The sequence below is a fragment of the Chrysochloris asiatica genome, unplaced genomic scaffold (genome assembly GCF_000296735.1).
Source record: "Chrysochloris asiatica unplaced genomic scaffold, ChrAsi1.0 scaffold00452, whole genome shotgun sequence".
Lineage (NCBI taxonomy): Eukaryota > Metazoa > Chordata > Mammalia > Afrosoricida > Chrysochloridae > Chrysochloris > Chrysochloris asiatica.
Genome location: NW_006408970.1, coordinates 782166 through 800102, shown reverse-complemented (window position 1 = coordinate 800102; position 17937 = coordinate 782166). Strand labels below are relative to the sequence as shown.

The window sequence follows — 17937 nt, the reverse complement described above, 5'->3', positions numbered from 1 at the left end:
TCTTAGTGCAGCTAAGGTGGTGGCTTTTACTTATAGAAATTTATTTTCTCACAGTTCAGGAGACTAGAAGTGTAAATTCAGTGTGCTGAGATAAGAGAGGGCTTTCTCTGTTTGCTATGAGGGAACATCCTTGTCTCAGCGTCTCTAACATTCTTCTAGCATTTCTTGGCGAACTCCATATGGCATCTGTCTTTTTCCCAGCTGTGCTTGCTTCATTCTATATCTAATTTGTTCTTTTTATATCTCAAAAGTGGTTAGGTTTAAGACAGTGGTATGTCCTCACTAACCTGACAATGAAAACCGTCTTCCTAAATTGGATCACATCCACAGGTATAGAGGTTAGGATTTACAACACATAGTTCTTGAGGACACAATTCAGTCCATAACACTCAATTTCATTTATATCTACACAATATCTCCAGTTTCTTCCTTCTTCTTAAAACCCTTCCTTGAATCCCTGGTTCTTGTAAGAGAAAACCAAAGGCCTTCCACCATCTGGCTTCCACTGAAGTTGTCAACATCATTGCTCACTCATCTCTGTCACAACACATTGATCTTCTCCATCTTGAACCAGCTTTGCCTTTGCTTGGTTGGTGAGACCCAATGAGTTCTTGATAAGAAACTAAATAAGATGAGCTGGCAACCTGGTTATCAGAGACACTTCAGTCTTACAAGGTATTTACAATTCCTTTTAATGATGCATTAAAACATTTTTTTCAGTGACCCATTACATTGAGGATGATAAGACAAAGTTTTTCATTAATCTTTCCTGTCTTCTCATTGCTTACTTCTCTAACAGAAATTGGAGTTAAAATAGAATACTTCATAAAGCTTTAGCTAATACAGAGAGGCTATATAATCTACTCTGTAAATCCATCCCTCCTACAGCTAAACACTGGTGGTTGTGTGCCATAGAATCGATTACGACTCATAGCGATCCTGTGTAGGATTTCCAAGGCTATAAATCTTCATGAGAGCAGAAAGTCTCATCTTTTTCCCACAGAGTGACTGGTGTACTCGAACTGCTGACCTTGTGGTTAGCAGCCTAAGGCATAACCCACTGTGCCTACAGGGCGTCTTTGCTAAACACAAGGGGTCAGGAGTAAGATGTTCTGAATGAAATACTTCTGCAATGATGGCTCACTGTTCTGATATGTTTTTTCTCCCCAGCTTCTGGTGAATCTAGCAAATCTTAATCTGTCATCAACTTTGTCATCCTAAATGGACAGGAATTTACCAGCCTGCTAGTCAGTTTGTTGTTCTGTGGTGGCTTGTGGTTGTTATGATGCTGGAAGCTATACCACTGGCATTTCAAATATAAACAGGAACTCCCATGGCAACAAGTTTCAATGAAGCTTCCAGAATAAACTAGGAAGAAAGTTCTAGTTATCTCCTTCGGGAAAGCAATCAATGAAAACGTTATGAAACACAACCGAATTGTGTCAGGCTCACGTGATTTAGGCAGTCATGAGGAGGGGCCATTTGTAGAGGAGACATCATGTTTGATGAAGTAGAAGGCCACCTTGGGTGAGAGAGACTAGAGGAGTAACCACAATGATGGACATGAACAAGGTGCGGCCGTTGTGAGGATGACACAAGATGGGGCAATGTTCTATAGTTTCAGAGTCAACAGAAACTATCTAGTTATCCCATGGCCTCTTGTTCTTACAAGGTGCTCTTACAAGATCTCTTCCTGAGATGCTCACATGAAGGAAATTATAAGCCAGTGCTAGCAGCTTAGCTTCATTAGTTTGCCCATAAATTAATACTCTATGGTGTTTTCCAAGAGATTTCTTGAATCTGAGTTACCGTGGGCATTTCCATTATTTTGGAAGTGGCTCTCAGCAGCTGCACATTAGAATCATATGCGATGTTGTAAAAATAGCAATGCCTCGGTCCTACTCTGATAGATATTGATTTGAAAATAGCGTGAAACTAGACATTGACATGTATAAAATACTCCCCAGATAGTTTTATCAAATAACAAGTTTTATCAAATAACAATAACAAAATCCACTACTTTATTTAAAAAATAACTGAATCTGCATTTGAACTAGTTTATCATTGAAGAGCTACCTTGGTTTAGATTGATTGATTCACGTGGTGAAGTTATTCTACAAGTAGAATTTACTCGAGGTAGGAATATTAGCATGTCTTTTATTTTTAACAAAATGAATATTTTTAAAACAGCTAAATAAGCATTAGCCAATAAAATTGTTGTTGTTAGGTAGCATCGAGTCAGTTCAGATTCATAATGACTCCATGCACACAGAAAAAACACTGCCTGCCCCTACACTATCCTCATAATTGTTATGTTTGAGCACACTGTTGCTGCCGCTGTGACAATCCATCTCATTGGAAGTCTTCATCTTTTCCTCTAACCTTCCACTTTACCAAACATGATGATTGGTCCCTCTTGACAGCATGTCCCAAGTAGGGGAGACAAAGTCTCCCTATCTTTGCTTCTAAAGAACATTCTGGCTGTACTTATTCCAAAACAGATTTGTTTGTCATGCTGGAAGTCCATGGTACTTTCAATATTCTTCACCAACACCATAATTCAAATGCATTGATTCTTCTACAGTCTTCCTTATTCATTGTCCAACTTTCACATGTATATGAGGCCACTGAAAATGCCATGACTTGGGTTAGGTGCACCTTAATCCTCTAGTTGACCTGTTTGCTCTGTAACACTTTAAATGGGTCTTTTGCAATAGATTTGCCTAATGCAGTGCATCATTTGGTTTCTTGATTGTTGCTTCCATGAATGTTGACTGTAGCTCCAAGCTAAATGAAGTATTTCAAAAATTCAATCTTTTCTCCATTTATTATGATGTTATTCATTGGTCCACTTGTGAGTATTTTTTTGTTTTCTTAGCATTGAGGTGCAATCCATACTGAAAGCTGTAGTGTTCGATCTTCACCAATAAATATTTTAAGTCCTCTTGGCTTCTAGCAAGCAAGGTTGTGTCACCTGCATATCTCAGGTTGTTAATGAGTTTCCCTCTAATCCTGATGCCGCATTCTTCTTAATATATTTCAGTATCTTGGGTTATTTGCTCAGCATACAGAGTAAATAAGTGTGGTGAAAGGAAACAACCTTAGTGCACCCATCCCAGATTTTAAACCATTTAATATCCCCTTATTCTGTTTGTACAACTGCTCTTGGTCTATATACAGATTCCCCATGAGCACAATTAGGTGTTCTGGAATACCCATTCTCCATAGATTTTTGTGATCCACACAGTCAAAAACTTTTGCATAGTCAATAAAGTACAGGTAAACATCTTTCTGGTATTCAGATAAAATTCATCTGATGTCAGCAATAATATCCCTAGTTTTGTCCTCTTAATCCAGCCTGAGCTCTGGTAGCGTAGTGGTTACGAATCGGGCTGCGAACCTTAAGGTCAGCGGTTCGAAACTACCAGCTGCTCCGCGGGAGAAAGATGAGGCTTTCTACTCCCGTAAAGATTTACACCCTTGGAAGCCCTGTACAGGGTCGCTATGGGTTGGAACCGACTCGATGGCACTTAACAACAACAACAATCCAGCCTGAATTTATGGCAGCTCCCTGTCGCTGTACCACTACAACCATTTTTAAATTATCTTCAGCAAAATTTTACTTGCATGTGACATAAGAGATATTTTTCAGTGATTACCACGTTTTGTTGGGCCACCTTTCTTTGGAATAGGTACAAATATGTATCTCTTCCAATCAGTTGGTCAGGTAACTGTCTTCCAAATTTCTTGGCATAGATGAGTGTGTTCTTCTAGTGCTTCATCCACATGTTGAAGATTTCAGTTTCTGTTTGGTCAGTTCCTGGAGCTGTGTATTTTGCCAGTGTCACTGGGACCTCTCCCATCAGGATCATTGATACTTGATCTTATATTACCTCTTGAAATGGATGAGTTTTGGCAAATTCCTTTTGCTACAGCAATTCTCTGTATTCCTTCCATCTTCTTTTGATACTTCTGCATCATTCAATATTTTGAAACCTGAAGCTTGAATTTTTTCTTCAGTTCTTTCAGCTTGAGAAATGCTGAACATACTTTTCTGGTTTCCTAACTCCAGGTCTTTGAAATTTTCATTATAAGACTTGACTTTGTCTTCTCCGGCTGCCCTCTGAACATTTCTGTTCAGCTTTTTTATTTCATCATTTCTTTCCGTTGCTTTATCTTCTGTATGTTCAAGAGCAAATTTCTGTGTTTCCGTGTGTTACCATTCGTCAGAGTTAGTCCTCATCCTATCACATTGGTCTTGAATGGGAGGGATGACAACAAGCACTTCCTGTGTGACAGGAAGTTTATTTATTATTGTTGTTGTTGTTGTTAAGTGCCATCGAGTCGGTTCCGACCCATAGCGACCCTGTACAGGGTTTCCGAGGGTGTAAATCTTTATGGGAATGGAAAGCCTCATCTTTCTCCCGCGGAGCAGCTGGTAGTTTCGAACCGCTGACCTTAAGGTTCGCAGCCCGATTCATAACCACTACGCTATTGTTGTTAAAGGGTTTAATTATAACCATTCTGAAGGACACTTTGGCTATACTTGTCAAAACTTCAGAAAAATGCGCACTCTTTGATAGCGCCTAAATATTTACTGCGTTTTTTCATAGTAGCATTTTTTAATGTCATGGGAAAATGTTCAGGGTTTAAAACAAAAAGCAGACCACCAAACAATATATGACATATGATCCTTTTTTGCTTTTTGTTTTAAATGCTAATGATGATTGTGCACTCTTTTTATTTTTCTCTGGTGGTATTTTTTAATTTCCAAAAATGTCTAAAGTATGTATGAAGTTCCAAGTGGGATGGGTGTTATTATTAAAAACACTCTGGATACAATATGTATTTTCTAATAGTATATACATCTTCTTGTTGTTCCGACTCAGAGCGACTTTGTCTAGGGTTTCTGAGGAGCGGCTGGTGAGTTTGAACCGTTGACCTAGTGATCCAAACCAACCTCGAGGTCGAGTGCTTATCCTCTGGTACCACACCAGAACTTTTGGCAGCATTATAATGTCACATATGGTCAAAAATGCCTAGTTAGCATGGGTTTAGGGGGCAAGTATAAGAGCTAGATCGCTGTGCATAGGTAGGGATAGAGGTGAGGACTGAGCTGTCTTCCACACTCCCTATAATCTCATAGAGCCTCCGAACCTACAAAGGGTCATTATGAGTCAGAACTGACTCAACAACACTTAATAACAACAACAGCAATCTCCGAGGGAGTGTAAGTTAATGAGTGAATCTTCTTCTTATTGAAGGCTAGGTGGACTGCCAGAGAGAAACCCCTCTGACTGCCCTTTTCAGCTCTGCCTGACTTTGCTTTGTTTGGGAAGCCATGTTAAAGAAGAAGTCATGCATTTAAAGTCAACCTTGCATATTACTGGGATTTTGACTTTTGTGTGTGTTGGTTGTTGTTGTTAAGTGCCAGTGCTGTTGAGTCAGTTCTGACACATAGTGACCTTGTATAGGGTTTCCAAGGAATAGTTGGTACGTTTGAACCACCAACCCTGTGGTTAGCAGTCTAGTGCTTATCCTACAGCACTACATCAAGACAATGGTGACTTAATTTAGGACCAGAGGTGTAAAGAAAACAAACTAAATCCTAACCTTTTAACCATGTTAAAAATAAAACTTGTTCCATATATAATTTCCCTTTAGCACTATAATGAATGGGTCACAGTTCTATAATTAGATTATAATCTCAGAGGGCCCGGGAAACCCTATACAGGGTCATGATGAGTCAGAACAGACTCGATGGCATTTAGCAACAACAGTGTCATAGGACATACAGGTCATAAGTGAATGTAAAATTGTTCTCTTGTATTACTTCACTGTTTGTTTTATAAAGGTTTTCTTTCATTGATGTCCCATTAAGCTATTAACTCTGAATGTTATATTTAATGATCAAACATTAACGTGTGTGTTTCTCTTTTCAATTGAGTAGGAAGTTGATACTATTCTGTGTTGTCAAGAAAGAATGAAGCTACATTTGGATAAAGCTATTGCCCAACTTGCGTAAGAAATTTACCTCTCTACAATTTCCAATCTGTCATCAAATCTTTCATGCTTTCGTTCAGATCTCTCATAACTTTTATAAGACTATGTGCTCACACGCTCACACGCACACACACAGACACAGAAACGTGTTTTTATTCAAAGGTTAGAATGAGTGCTGGGGTAAATATTCTTGGAACTTTTATTTAAAGAAATAATTCTGACATGATGTGTACAGGCTTTCTACCCTAACTGGGAGTTTGGCTAAGATTTCTTTAAACACAAAATACTATTATTCTTTGATAAGAGGCTGACTTGTGTATATTTAGCTGTCACAGTGTACACATTTCCAGAAAGGGTAGTTGGAAAAGTCATGAATCTTGTCTCTTTGTGTTTATTCCCTTTGCCTCCTTTAGTATTGAGCCTTCCCTGATCACCTACAGATTCCAGCGCACCCTCCCAGTGCACTGATTACTCCTTACCCTACCCACCTCATCATCCCATTGCATGAAAATTGTCCATCCCACTTCCCACCAGAATATAGATTCATCAAGGGCATTGGCAGTCATTTCTTGGCAAAAGTAGGTGCTTAATATTTATGATCATAGCTGTCAATATATAAAAAAAATATATTGATTGTGCTACTACTGTCTTAGGCTGGGTTTTCTAGAGAAGCAAAGCAAGTAAACATAAATATATATTAAAGAGAAATGGCTCACAATCATAGAGGTGCAAACTCCAGTGCCCACATCCAGAGGGAAAGAAAGCAAGCTTTTCCTGAGTGTCTATTCTATTGGGAGTAAGCCACACCCCCAAGGAAGCATCCTTTCAATTGATTGGCTGGTCATAGCCAATCATCATAGAGTTAACTATGTCTGCTCATAGCCAATCATCATAGAGTTAACTATCATATGCCAAACCACTGTGAATCCTGGCCCAGTCAAGTTGACACAGAACCTTAACTATATCATAGTTACCCAGTATGAATAGAAAGATGAATTCAATGCCCATTTGCTTATGGTCATACAAAGAAGTTTTGTCAAATATATCATAGAAAAGAAGAGATCATTGTGCTTATACCTTACACCAATATTGTCAAGCATAATGGGTGACCCACCAAAAGGGATGTTGTTGTTAAAGGTGTGACTGCGTAGTTAGCTTGCCTACCAGGCATAGCAACTTAGATGCTGCAAAAATCTGTTTGTAGTGCTGAGATATCTATCCAGCTATGATGGAAGGATCTTTAATTCAGAACTTTATGAAAATAGGCATAAGATTAATTAAGAATGACTATCCATGGTTCAGTTCTCTATACAGTTTCTTTCAACAAACTACGTTGTTGTTTTTAAGTGCTGTTGAGTCGGTTCTGACTCACAGTGACCTTGTGTAGATTTCCAAGAAGTGACTGGTGAGCTTGAATTGCCGACCTTGTGGTTCAAATCAACCTTGCAGTCCAGCACATTAACCCACAGTGCCACACCAGGACTCCAAACAAACTATAAGGCAATGCCATTCTAACATTATTTTCTGGTTTCTGCTCTGTAGGAACTGTAGAAACACTTAGCTTAGTGTGGTACAAAGAATTGTTTCTGTTCTGTGTTCTTTTTTTCTGGTTCATAATGCTCATTTCTTTCTTATTCTATCATCTATTGATCGTTTTAACAGAATCAGGCAGTGTTTCGTTCTGCTGTGCATAGGGTCGCTATGGGTCGGTACCAACTCAATGGCACCTAACAACAAAGGAGTTCTGGAGTCCTGGTGTGGCACTATGGGTTAATGCACCAGACTGCAAAGCCATTTGAACTGCAAAGTCGGCAGTTCAAGCTCACCAGCCACTCCTCGGAAACTCTATACAGGGTCGCTATGGGTCGGAACCGACTCGATGGCACTTCACAACAGCAACAATAGAGCTCTGGTAATGTAGTGGTTATGAGTCGGGCTGCTAACCTCAAGGTTAGCAGGTCAAAACTACCCATCATCCCGTGGGAGAAAGATGAGGATTTCTGCTCCTGTGAAGATTTACAGCCTTGGAAACCCTATATACGGTTGCTATGAGTCAGCCGACTCCACGGCCCACCACTCCATGGTGCTGTGGGGTAAGCACTGGGCTGCTAACAGTGAGGTTGGCAGTTCAAACTTACCAGTGACTCTGAGGGAGAAGGATGAGGCTGTCTGATCCCATAAAGACCGGCAGTCTCAGAAGCCCTACATAGGATTACTGTGAGTTGGAATCGACTCAGTGGCAAGATGGTTTATTTTGCAGGATACAGCTTATTCTTTGTACCTTTGCTTTCCTTGGCTCACCTTGTTCCACACAGAACAATCACATCTTCATGTCAGTCTTCATGTCTTATGGCCCTGTTCCTGGCCTAACTGCAGGTCTTTGCAGAATGGTCAGTCTCAGCATGTGCACTTCGTTAGAATGGACTTGATGCACACAATGCTTGTTGGTGATCTTTCTAAGAAGCTTGGTTTTCCTTTAGTGTACAGTTGACAAAATGCCTACCTCATTTTCTGGTCTTGGCTTCTCTAGGGTCCTGTATCTATGTGGTCACTGTGTTCTGACCAGCAAAGGTGCTAGGGTTTCAATGCCACTTCTTTCAGAAGGAACAATGAAGGCCTTTGTTTGGATCTCAGCTGAAAATGGAATCTCATGAGACAGCAACCTGGTGGCCATGATTGATTCTTCCCAGCTGTGGCTCTGAGGCAGATTGATGGGATGATGCTTAGACTTCCTTCTTAAGGAGACTCTGAAGCCAGGTCGAAGGGGCTCCAGGCAGGCCCTCTTTATCAAGGCCCTCTTTATCAGTTAGCTCAACTGAGGAAGCACCTACAGGGAATGTCGGTCTTAGACAACAAATGAGAAAGGCTTTTTAAAGTGATTTCTACTTCTTCCTGGTGTCGTTAATGGTAGAGTTCCAACATCTTGAATTAAGGCAAAAGACTTCACAAAGAAGTAGAAGGCAGAGACAGCTTTCTAACATTTCATCCTTAACATGTGTATGTTGTTGTTAGATGCCACTGAGCACAACAGAACAAAACACTGCCCAGTCTAGCACCAAACTCACAATCATTGCTACACATGAACCCATTGCTCTTGCCACTGTGCCAATACAGCTCATTGGGGGGGTCTTCCTCTTTTTTTCCAACCCTCCACTTAACCAGACATGATATCCTGCACTACGGACTAGTCCCTCCTGATAATATGTCCAAAGTATGAGAGACAAAGTCAGCCATCCTGGCTTGCAAGAAACATTCTGGCTGTACTTTTTCCAACACAGATTTATTTTTTCTTTTGGCAGTCCATGGTACTTTAAATATTCTTTGCCAGCACCATAATTCAAATGCATCAATCCTTCTATGGTCTTCCTTATTCACTGTCCAACTTTCACATGCACATGAGACTACTGAAAATAACCATGGCTTGGATCAGGCACATCTTAGACCTCAAACTGACATCTTTGTTCTTCAGTACTTTAAAGAGGTCTTGTGTAGCAGAGTTGTCTAATGCAATATGTCATTTGATTTCTTGACTGCTGCTTCCATGCATGTTGATGGTTGATCTGAGCAAAATTAAGTCTTTGACAACGTCACTCTTTTCTCCATTTACATGGATGTTGTTTATTGGTCCAGTGGTGGGGAGTTTTGTTTTCTTTACATTGAAATGCATAATTTTTACAATTCCCAAATGGCAGATAATTTATATTATGCCACCCTCATTTCCACTTTACAGAGGAAAATAATTGAACTCTGACAGGTCAGGTGACACAGACTAAGTTAAAGGGAAACTCTTCATTCTTTGAAATCAGTTCCATCTGTACTGAGTGACTCCTATATGCCAAGATTTTGGTTGCTGGGAATACAGAAATGATTAAGATCATCTAGTTGCACTACTTTTGAAATATTATTTATACGATATTAAATATTGTTTAAAAAGTCCATTGAAAAGTTCCACTGTCTTTTAATTCCATTCTTCTATGAATTTTTTGAAACCTCCCTCATATGCTAACATCTCCCCCATTTTTACTTCCAACCCAGACCTCTCTTCCAAATTCCAACAGCCCACTTGGTATGTCCATTGGATATTTCATGGCCACCTCAAACTTCACTTGTCCTCAACTGAACTTCTATCTTCTTTCCAAGCCTACCCACCTAAAACCTTTCCCATCTCAGTTGATGAAAGTTGATTCTTCCAATTACTCAAATTTAGCTCTAGTTTCTCACTGATGTCATGTAATAAGAGAGTCTCTGAGTTGAATCTTTAAAACATTCAGAATCTGAACACTCCCCATCTCCTTTACTGCTACCCTTTGGTCCAAGCAATTACTCTTTCTAGTCTGGATGACTACAGTGGCCTTCTATTGGGCTTCCCTTGAGCCCTTTAGTCTATTCACAAGCCAACAGCAGAATGATTCTGAAAGTTGCCAGTGAATGGTCTCCCATTTTCAAAGTAAAACCTGAGTCCTTACAATAGCCCACAAGACCCTGTGCGATCTGGTCCTACCCCATTTCTATCTTTACTCAAACATCTCCTCTTTGAGGATATCTACTCTGGTAGTGTAGTGGTTACGAATTGGGCTGCTAACCTCAAGGTCGGCAGTTTGAAACTACCAGTGGTTCCATGGGAGAAAGATGAGGTGTTCTGCTCCTGTAAAGATTTACAGCCTCGGAAACCCTTTGTAGGGTCACTATGAGTCGGAACCGACTCCGTGGTACTTAACAACAACAACAACCTGACATCGTACTTAAAATTACAACTCCCCCAAACTCTTTCCTGCTCTTCTTTTCTTGGTTCTCTAACATCCCTCATGATTTGCTTGGTGTGTGTATTAATCTGCTTTCTCCTAGTAGAAGATAGGTCTCTTTAGGGAAGAGATGTTTGTTTTGTCCATTGATGCCTCTTATACTCTTAAAGCAATGCATCCAGCACAGTATAGTATGGACCTTGGTACAGGTGTTTCTCAGTGGCACTGTGGGATAAAGCACTGGACCACAAGGTCAGTTTGAACCACAAGGTTCACGGTTCAGACTCACCCACTGATCCTTGGAAACCACCCTCTATAGGGTCATTATGAGTCAGAACTGACTCGACGGCACTTAACAACAACATCCAAAGATAGAGTGGTCCCTGTGAAATCTTTTGTAAGCTGAAATGGCACCAGGAGGAGAAACATTTACCATTCACTTATATGGGAAACATTTTTGAGCACTCCCAGGCCCCAAATATAACCTACCAAATCATACCAAATAACACATAAAACCTAAAATAACACTAGTGTATAGTGTTCACAGACACAGAGCGATGGCAGCTTGACGCTGAGAAGCTGAGTATAGCTTCTGGGAGCTTGGCGCTGCCACCCTCGCTGTTTGGGGTGCTTGCTGTCTCAAATGCTGAACACTAGTTCTTAACAATTTTTCATGCACAAAAATCCTCTTCAGATTTCTTTCCTTTAGTGAAAGCAGATACTAATGTGGTTCTTTTGTAAAAGTTGCATGCAGCAAACTTTTGAAAAGCAGGGATACTTGTAATTATCAGGAGTATGAACTAGTCATGAACAAAAATGTGGCTTGCCAAGGGTCTGAATACACCTGCCCTCAGGCCTTTCTCCCTGGCTGTAGGGTCTCCTCTCTGTCTAGTGGGACAGGGAAGCCCCTTCAGTATACAGGCACCGATGCCCTCCTCTCACAAAAGGGTGCTGTTAGAACCTAAGTGGACCACCAACCCCTAGTCTCTTTCTAAATACTCTCTCACTCTTACCCTGGAAGATCATTTGACCCTTGTTCTGTATCACCTGGCAAATTTCTTAGTGGAGAGAAGCTTGTCTACAAATACCTCACCGTTTCTTGGGGAGTAAGACCCAAAGAATGGAGGAAGGGGATTAGGTTCTAGAAGATGAAAAGGTAGAAGGAGAGGAAGTCCTCGAGGTGAACAGTGACTTTAAACCAATGTCCTGTCTGGAGCTGCCTTTGCGTTGGGAAAATAGACTGCAGATCCCCAAATCCCATTGACCTGTATCTGCTTTCCACTCCCCACCCCTACATAGACAGGACGCAGGGCCAGAGCTGGAGGAACTCATCTGCCGTGACATCGCCCAAGACGGTGCGTCTAGACTGCAGATTCTAGTATGATATGATAAAGAGACCAGGACAGGAATAATGAGGGGTCCAGCTCAGCAGGGCCACTGCTTCCTTGCATGAAATTGTCACATCCACCTGAAGCTGTGTTTTCCCACTTTGTGTCTCAGGTCTGACAGAGCTGCCCAGCATGAGCTGGAGAAGGACCTGAGTGACAAGCAGACAGCCTACTGGATTGATGATAAGTGCCACCATCTGCGGAACACCTCGGATGGCGTCAGCTACTTCAGAGGGGTGGAGAAGGTCGATGCGACGTAAGTCAGGCAACAGGGTCTTTCTCCTTTCTGAATGGCTTGGCGTAGCTTAAAGGTTGTTAAAATAAAAAAATGTGGTAAGATACAGAAAGAAGACATACATGCCTTTCGAGAAGTCTTCAGTCACGTTCCATATTCATTTTGAAAAGGATGTTTGTTTGTTTGTTTTTTCTAACTATAAAAATAACATCTGCTCAATGAAGAAAGCCCAGTGCAAAAAATGTCTTGGAGACCTTGTCAGACTGCCTCTGGCTTCACAAGGGGGAAGGATAATCAAACTCAAAATCAGCCCAAGGCCGATTCTTATGACATGGAGGTCAAACATGCCTCTACCCTACAACCTTCTTTATCCTCTTCTGACACCAACCCTCCCTCCCACAGTGCTCTCTGCTTCACATCTGGGTTGGATAAACGGTTGCAGTGGTGACACAGAACTCACAGACAATACTCATGTATAAGGGAAGCAAACAGGGCACAATTCAGAATCAGAACCAACTCAGGAGGCGGCAGTCCCCTGGCCAGAAATGCCTCTTCTTACCATCCTGCAGACATGCCTCTCTTGTCTTTGGCCTCTCAGTCATGAGGTTCCTTGGCCTCTGCCCTCCTTGGGCAAGTGTTACAAAGCTCCTGTCGCCAGTCTGTAGATGCTCAGAGGGCACATTCTGCAAGCCTGCCTTCCTCCAATAGGCACTCAGCTTTACTTGTTCCATTGACCTGGAGCCCACACTGCTCTGTCTCTGCACGCCACCACCTCAGCCACCACCTCTGCTGTCGCTGCTTTTCCAGGTAGGGCTCTTACCCTCCACTCATGCTCTTCTTTCTTGATGGTCCTGGAATTGATGGTCTCTTCCTGCTTCTGAGATGACTTCTTTTATTGTACATTGTATTTTCAATTAAGACTTTGGATAGAAGTCCCATATCAAGTAAATCCAAAGTACCATACCCAGAAAGCATAGGAAAGCATCAAGACAATGAAATGTTGCCAGTGTTTTGAATGAGTTGGCGTTGGAGTCTACAGGTTGAAAAAAAAACACACCAAAAAACAGCTCAATTTTTTTCTTACCACTAGTTAAACTTGTTTTGTCACTGATTGCTTTGGCCAGACCCTGGAAGTGACCTTAGACTGGTTTCATAGTCTTTTCTAGCTGCTCCCTGCCTTTTGAAAAAAAAATCAGCTTTATTAAGGTGAAATTCACGTACAATAAAATACAGTTTAAGAGTACTTTTTGATAAGCTTTGACACATTTATATGCCTCTACCACCATCAGCACATTGGATATACGGACATTTTCATCACCCCTAAAATTCCCTTATGATCTTTCCTATTCAACACCCACCCCAGTCCTGGTCCACTGGCAACCACTCATTTCCCTGACCCCTTTCAAGAATTCCCTCTAGGGGGTGACTAACTCCCAAAGCATCCTTCCTCTTGGCTCTGCTGTGAGTAAAGCAGGGCCAGCCACCAACTTTTACTTCTAAATTCTTCAAGTGTGAATCAAACTTAGACCTTAAGCCTTAAATAGTTCCCATGAAATGCCTCTCACTTAGCTTGAGGTGAACAGGAAGGAGTGGGTGTGGGCCAGGATAGAATCACTTAGCTCTCCATACAGAGTCTCTTCCGTCTCAGCCGTGAGTTCTTGCTAGCTCTCATAGGTTCTCAGTTGATAGGCTAGGTTAGCTCCATCACTTTTCCAAGTGAACTTCCCTTTAGAATGTGGGAGTTTGTAGCATCTATGGTATGACTTGGGAGTCCTGGTGTGGTGCTGTGGGTTTATGCGCTGGACTGCAAAGTCAATTTGAACCACAAGGTCGGTGGTTCAAGGTCACCAGTCACTCCTTGGAAACCCTATACAGGGTTGCTATGGATTGGAACCCACTTGATGGCACTTAATAACAACATATTTTATTTTGTTTGGGTCATTGGGGCTTAAGCTAAATCCCCTATCAGTGCTAAGAGTCTCACTTAATACCCATCATACCACCAATTACCCATAATGCTACTATCACCCAGAGAAATCCAATGATAGAAATTTATCCTTAAGTCTTGCCAATCTATTTCCATGCATGTAGTTATAGATTTGTATTTTTAAGTAATGGTATCACACACACACTGTTTAGCCTAATTGCTTTTCCCACTTACTGTGATTAGGTGCCATTGAATTGGTTCTGACTCATAGTGACCCTGGATAGAGTTTCCATGAGGGAACAGTCTCTCACAGAGTGACTGGTGGGTTCAAACAGTTCACAGTCCAGCACTTGTCCTACGGAGCTACCGTGTTCCCCTTGTTGTTGTTGTTAGGTGCCATCAAGTTAATACTGACTCAGAGTAACCCTAGGCACAACAGAAGGAAACATTGCCTGGTTCTGAGCTAACCTCACAATCATTGCTACACGTGAGCCCATTACTGCTAACACGGTGTGATAGCCCCTTGTTGTTGTGAAGTGCCATCGAATTGATTCTGACTCACAGCAAGCCTGTATAGGGTTTCCAAGGAGCAGCTGGTGAGCTTGAACCACTGAGCTTGCGGTTCAGACTTTGCAGTCTGATGCATTAGCCCACAGCGCCACACCAGGACTCTGATATCCCCTTGGTGGCTGTGTGCTGTGGAGTCAGTTCCGACTCATAGCGACCCTGTACAGGGTTTCTGAGGCTGTAAAGCTTTACAGGAGCAGAACGCCTCATCTTTCTCCCACGGAACAGCTGGTAGTTCGAACTGCTGACCTTGTGGTTCGCAACCTGATTCGTAACCACTATGCTACCAGATCTCCTTTAGCGATATCAAAAAACCTTGCTCATGAACATGAGTTTGTGTGTTGCATGGGTTACCTTTTCAAATGTACCATAATTCACTTACTTTTTTCTTTTGGACATTTAGTTTGCTTTTAATTTTCCTGGGATTGGCATAATATATTGCTAAAGCAGATATTTTTCTCTATCTCTGCCTATCTTTCTCTTTGAGTACATTACCCCCTTAGAATAAATTCCTTGAAGTGGAGTTTCTGAGTTACGTGTATTTTTAAAGCTTGTGTTGCCTTTTTGCCTTCCAACATGGCTGTGTTGAGTCAACATTCATACCTTGCAAGACTTGAGAGAATATTTTTTCTAGACGTTCTCACCAGCACTGCAAGTCATCATTTTCTTTCATCTTTGCTAGTCTGATGATTGTTGTTGTTATGTGCCGTGGCATCGGTTCCGACCCATAGCGACCCTGTACAGGGTTTCCGAGGCTGTAAATCTTTACAGGAGCAGAAAGCCTAATGGATTTATGATATATTACTGTTCTTATCAGTATTTCTTTGAATACTCATGAGGTTGAATATTTTTTGCATACTCATTGGACAAGTGTGACCCATTTGTAGTGGACCTACCTGTTGTTCAGTGCTGAGAGTTGGTTCTGATTCATAGTGACCCAATACACAACAGAACAAAACATTGCCCGGCCCTACATCAACTTCACAATTGTTGTGTTTGAACCCGCTGTTGCTGTCACTGTGTGAATCCATTTTGTTAGGGGTCTTCTTTTTCTCTGACCCTTCCACCTTACCAAGCATGATGTCCTTCTCCCCAGATGGGTCCCTCCTGACAACATGTCCAAAGGATGAGAGCCAAAGCCTTTCCATTCTCATTTCTAAGGAGCATTCGGGTTGTAGTACTTCCAAGATAGATTTATTTGTTTGTTCTTCTGGCAATCCATCATACATTAAATATTCTTCTCCAACACCATAATTCAAACGCATCCATTCTTCTGCCTTCTTCCTTCTTCAGTGCCCAACTTTCACACGCACATGAGATAATAATTAAAAATACCATGGCTTGGGTCAGGTGCACCCTTGTTGTTGTTGTTGTTGTTGTTAAGTGCCGTTGAGTCGGTTCCGACCCATAGCGACCCTGTACAGGGTTTCCAAGGGTGTAAATCTTTACGGGAGTAGAAAGCCTCATCTTTCTCCCGCGAAGCGGCTGGTAGTTTCGAACCGTTGACCTTAAAGTTTGCAGCCCGATTCGTTGTTGTTAAGTGCCATCAAGTCAATTCTGACCCATAGCAACCCTGTATAGGATTTCCAAGGAGCAGCTGGTGAGCTTGAACCACCAACCTTGCAGTTCAAACGACTTTGCAGTCTGACGCATTAGCCCACAGCGCCACACCAGGACTCCTTTAAAGAGGTCCTTTTCAGCAGATTTGCTGAATGCAAAAACATACTTTGCTTCCTTGAGTATTGCTTTCTTAGGTGTTGAAGAACACTTCATTGAAGTGTTTGAGAACGTCAATCTTTTCTCCAATTATCATGATGCTATTTATTGGTCCAATTGTGAGGTTTTTTTTGTTTTTTGTTTTTTTCACATTGAGGTGCAATCCATACCAATCCATACTGAAAGCTGTAGTCTCAGATCTTCATCAGTAAGTGCTTTAAGTCCTTTTTGCTTCCAGCAAGCAAGGTTGTATTATCTTCTTTTTACAGGTTGTTAAATGAGTTGTCCTCCAATCTTGATGCCACTTTTTTCTTCATATAATCCAACTTCTTAGATCATTTGCTTAGCATACAGATAGAATAAATATGGTGAAAGCATACAACCCTGACATACATCTTTCTTGATTTTAAACCATTTAGTATCCCTTGTTCTGTTCTAATGACTGCCTCTTGATATATGTACACATTCCTCATGAACACAATGAAATGTTCTGAAATTTGCATTCTTCACAATGTTATTTATAGTTTATTATGATCCTCCAGTCAAATGCCTTTACATAGTCGATAAAACATCTTTCTGATATTCTCTGCTTTCAACCAAGATCCATCTGATGTTAGCAATGATATCTGTAGATCTAGGTCCTCTTCTGAATCTGACTTGAATTTCTGGCAGCTGCCCCTACCCAGTTTTGAATAAACTTTAGCAAAAATTTTACTTGCATGTGATATTACTGATATTGCTTGATGATTTCCGAATTCCATTGAGTCATCCTTCTTTGGTACGGGCAAAAATATGAATCTCTTCTGATCGGTTAGCCAGGTAGCACTGCACTGTTAATCTTTCATTTTGTAGAGCCTTGTTTTTCACACATACCTTCAATGAAGGTTGGGCTTCTTCCTTCAGTAACATCAGTTGTCGGTTACATGGAGCCTCTTGACATGGTTGAACATTGACCAATTCTTTTTTGGTATAGCAACTCTGTGGATTTGTCCTATCTTCTTTTGATGCTCCTGTGTAATTCAGTATTTTTCCCATATTTTTCCCTTCGATGTTGCAAGTCAAGGCTTGAGTTGTTTCATTTCTTTCAGCCAGGTGTTTACAAGTTTCATTATAAAACTTTGTCTTCTCAAGCTGCATTTTGAAAATTTCTGTTCATCTCTTTTACGCATCATTTCTTCCAGTCACTTTAGATTCTCTAGGTTCAAGAGATAGATTCAGAGTTCTTGTGACATCCATTTTGGTCTTTTCTTTTGTTCCTGTCTTTTTAATGACCTTTTGCTTTCTTCACGTCATCCTGCTATTTGTTGGGGACCCAACTCGACATTGGGGTTCAGTTCACGATGAGGGGATACCTGACGG

At 41.2% G+C, this 17937-nt stretch overlaps 1 protein-coding gene across 1 annotated transcript in view; it reads left to right on the top strand.

The window, feature by feature from the left end:
- Positions 1–17937, top strand: part of TEKT3 (tektin 3) — a 62656-nt gene that overhangs the window by 17791 nt on the left and 26928 nt on the right. Inside the window, exons 3-4 of the mRNA XM_006877272.1 lie at positions 5951–6021; positions 12246–12389. Of these exons, the coding sequence (XP_006877334.1) occupies positions 5951–6021; positions 12246–12389 (215 nt within the window). The remainder of the gene's footprint in view (positions 1–5950; positions 6022–12245; positions 12390–17937) is intronic.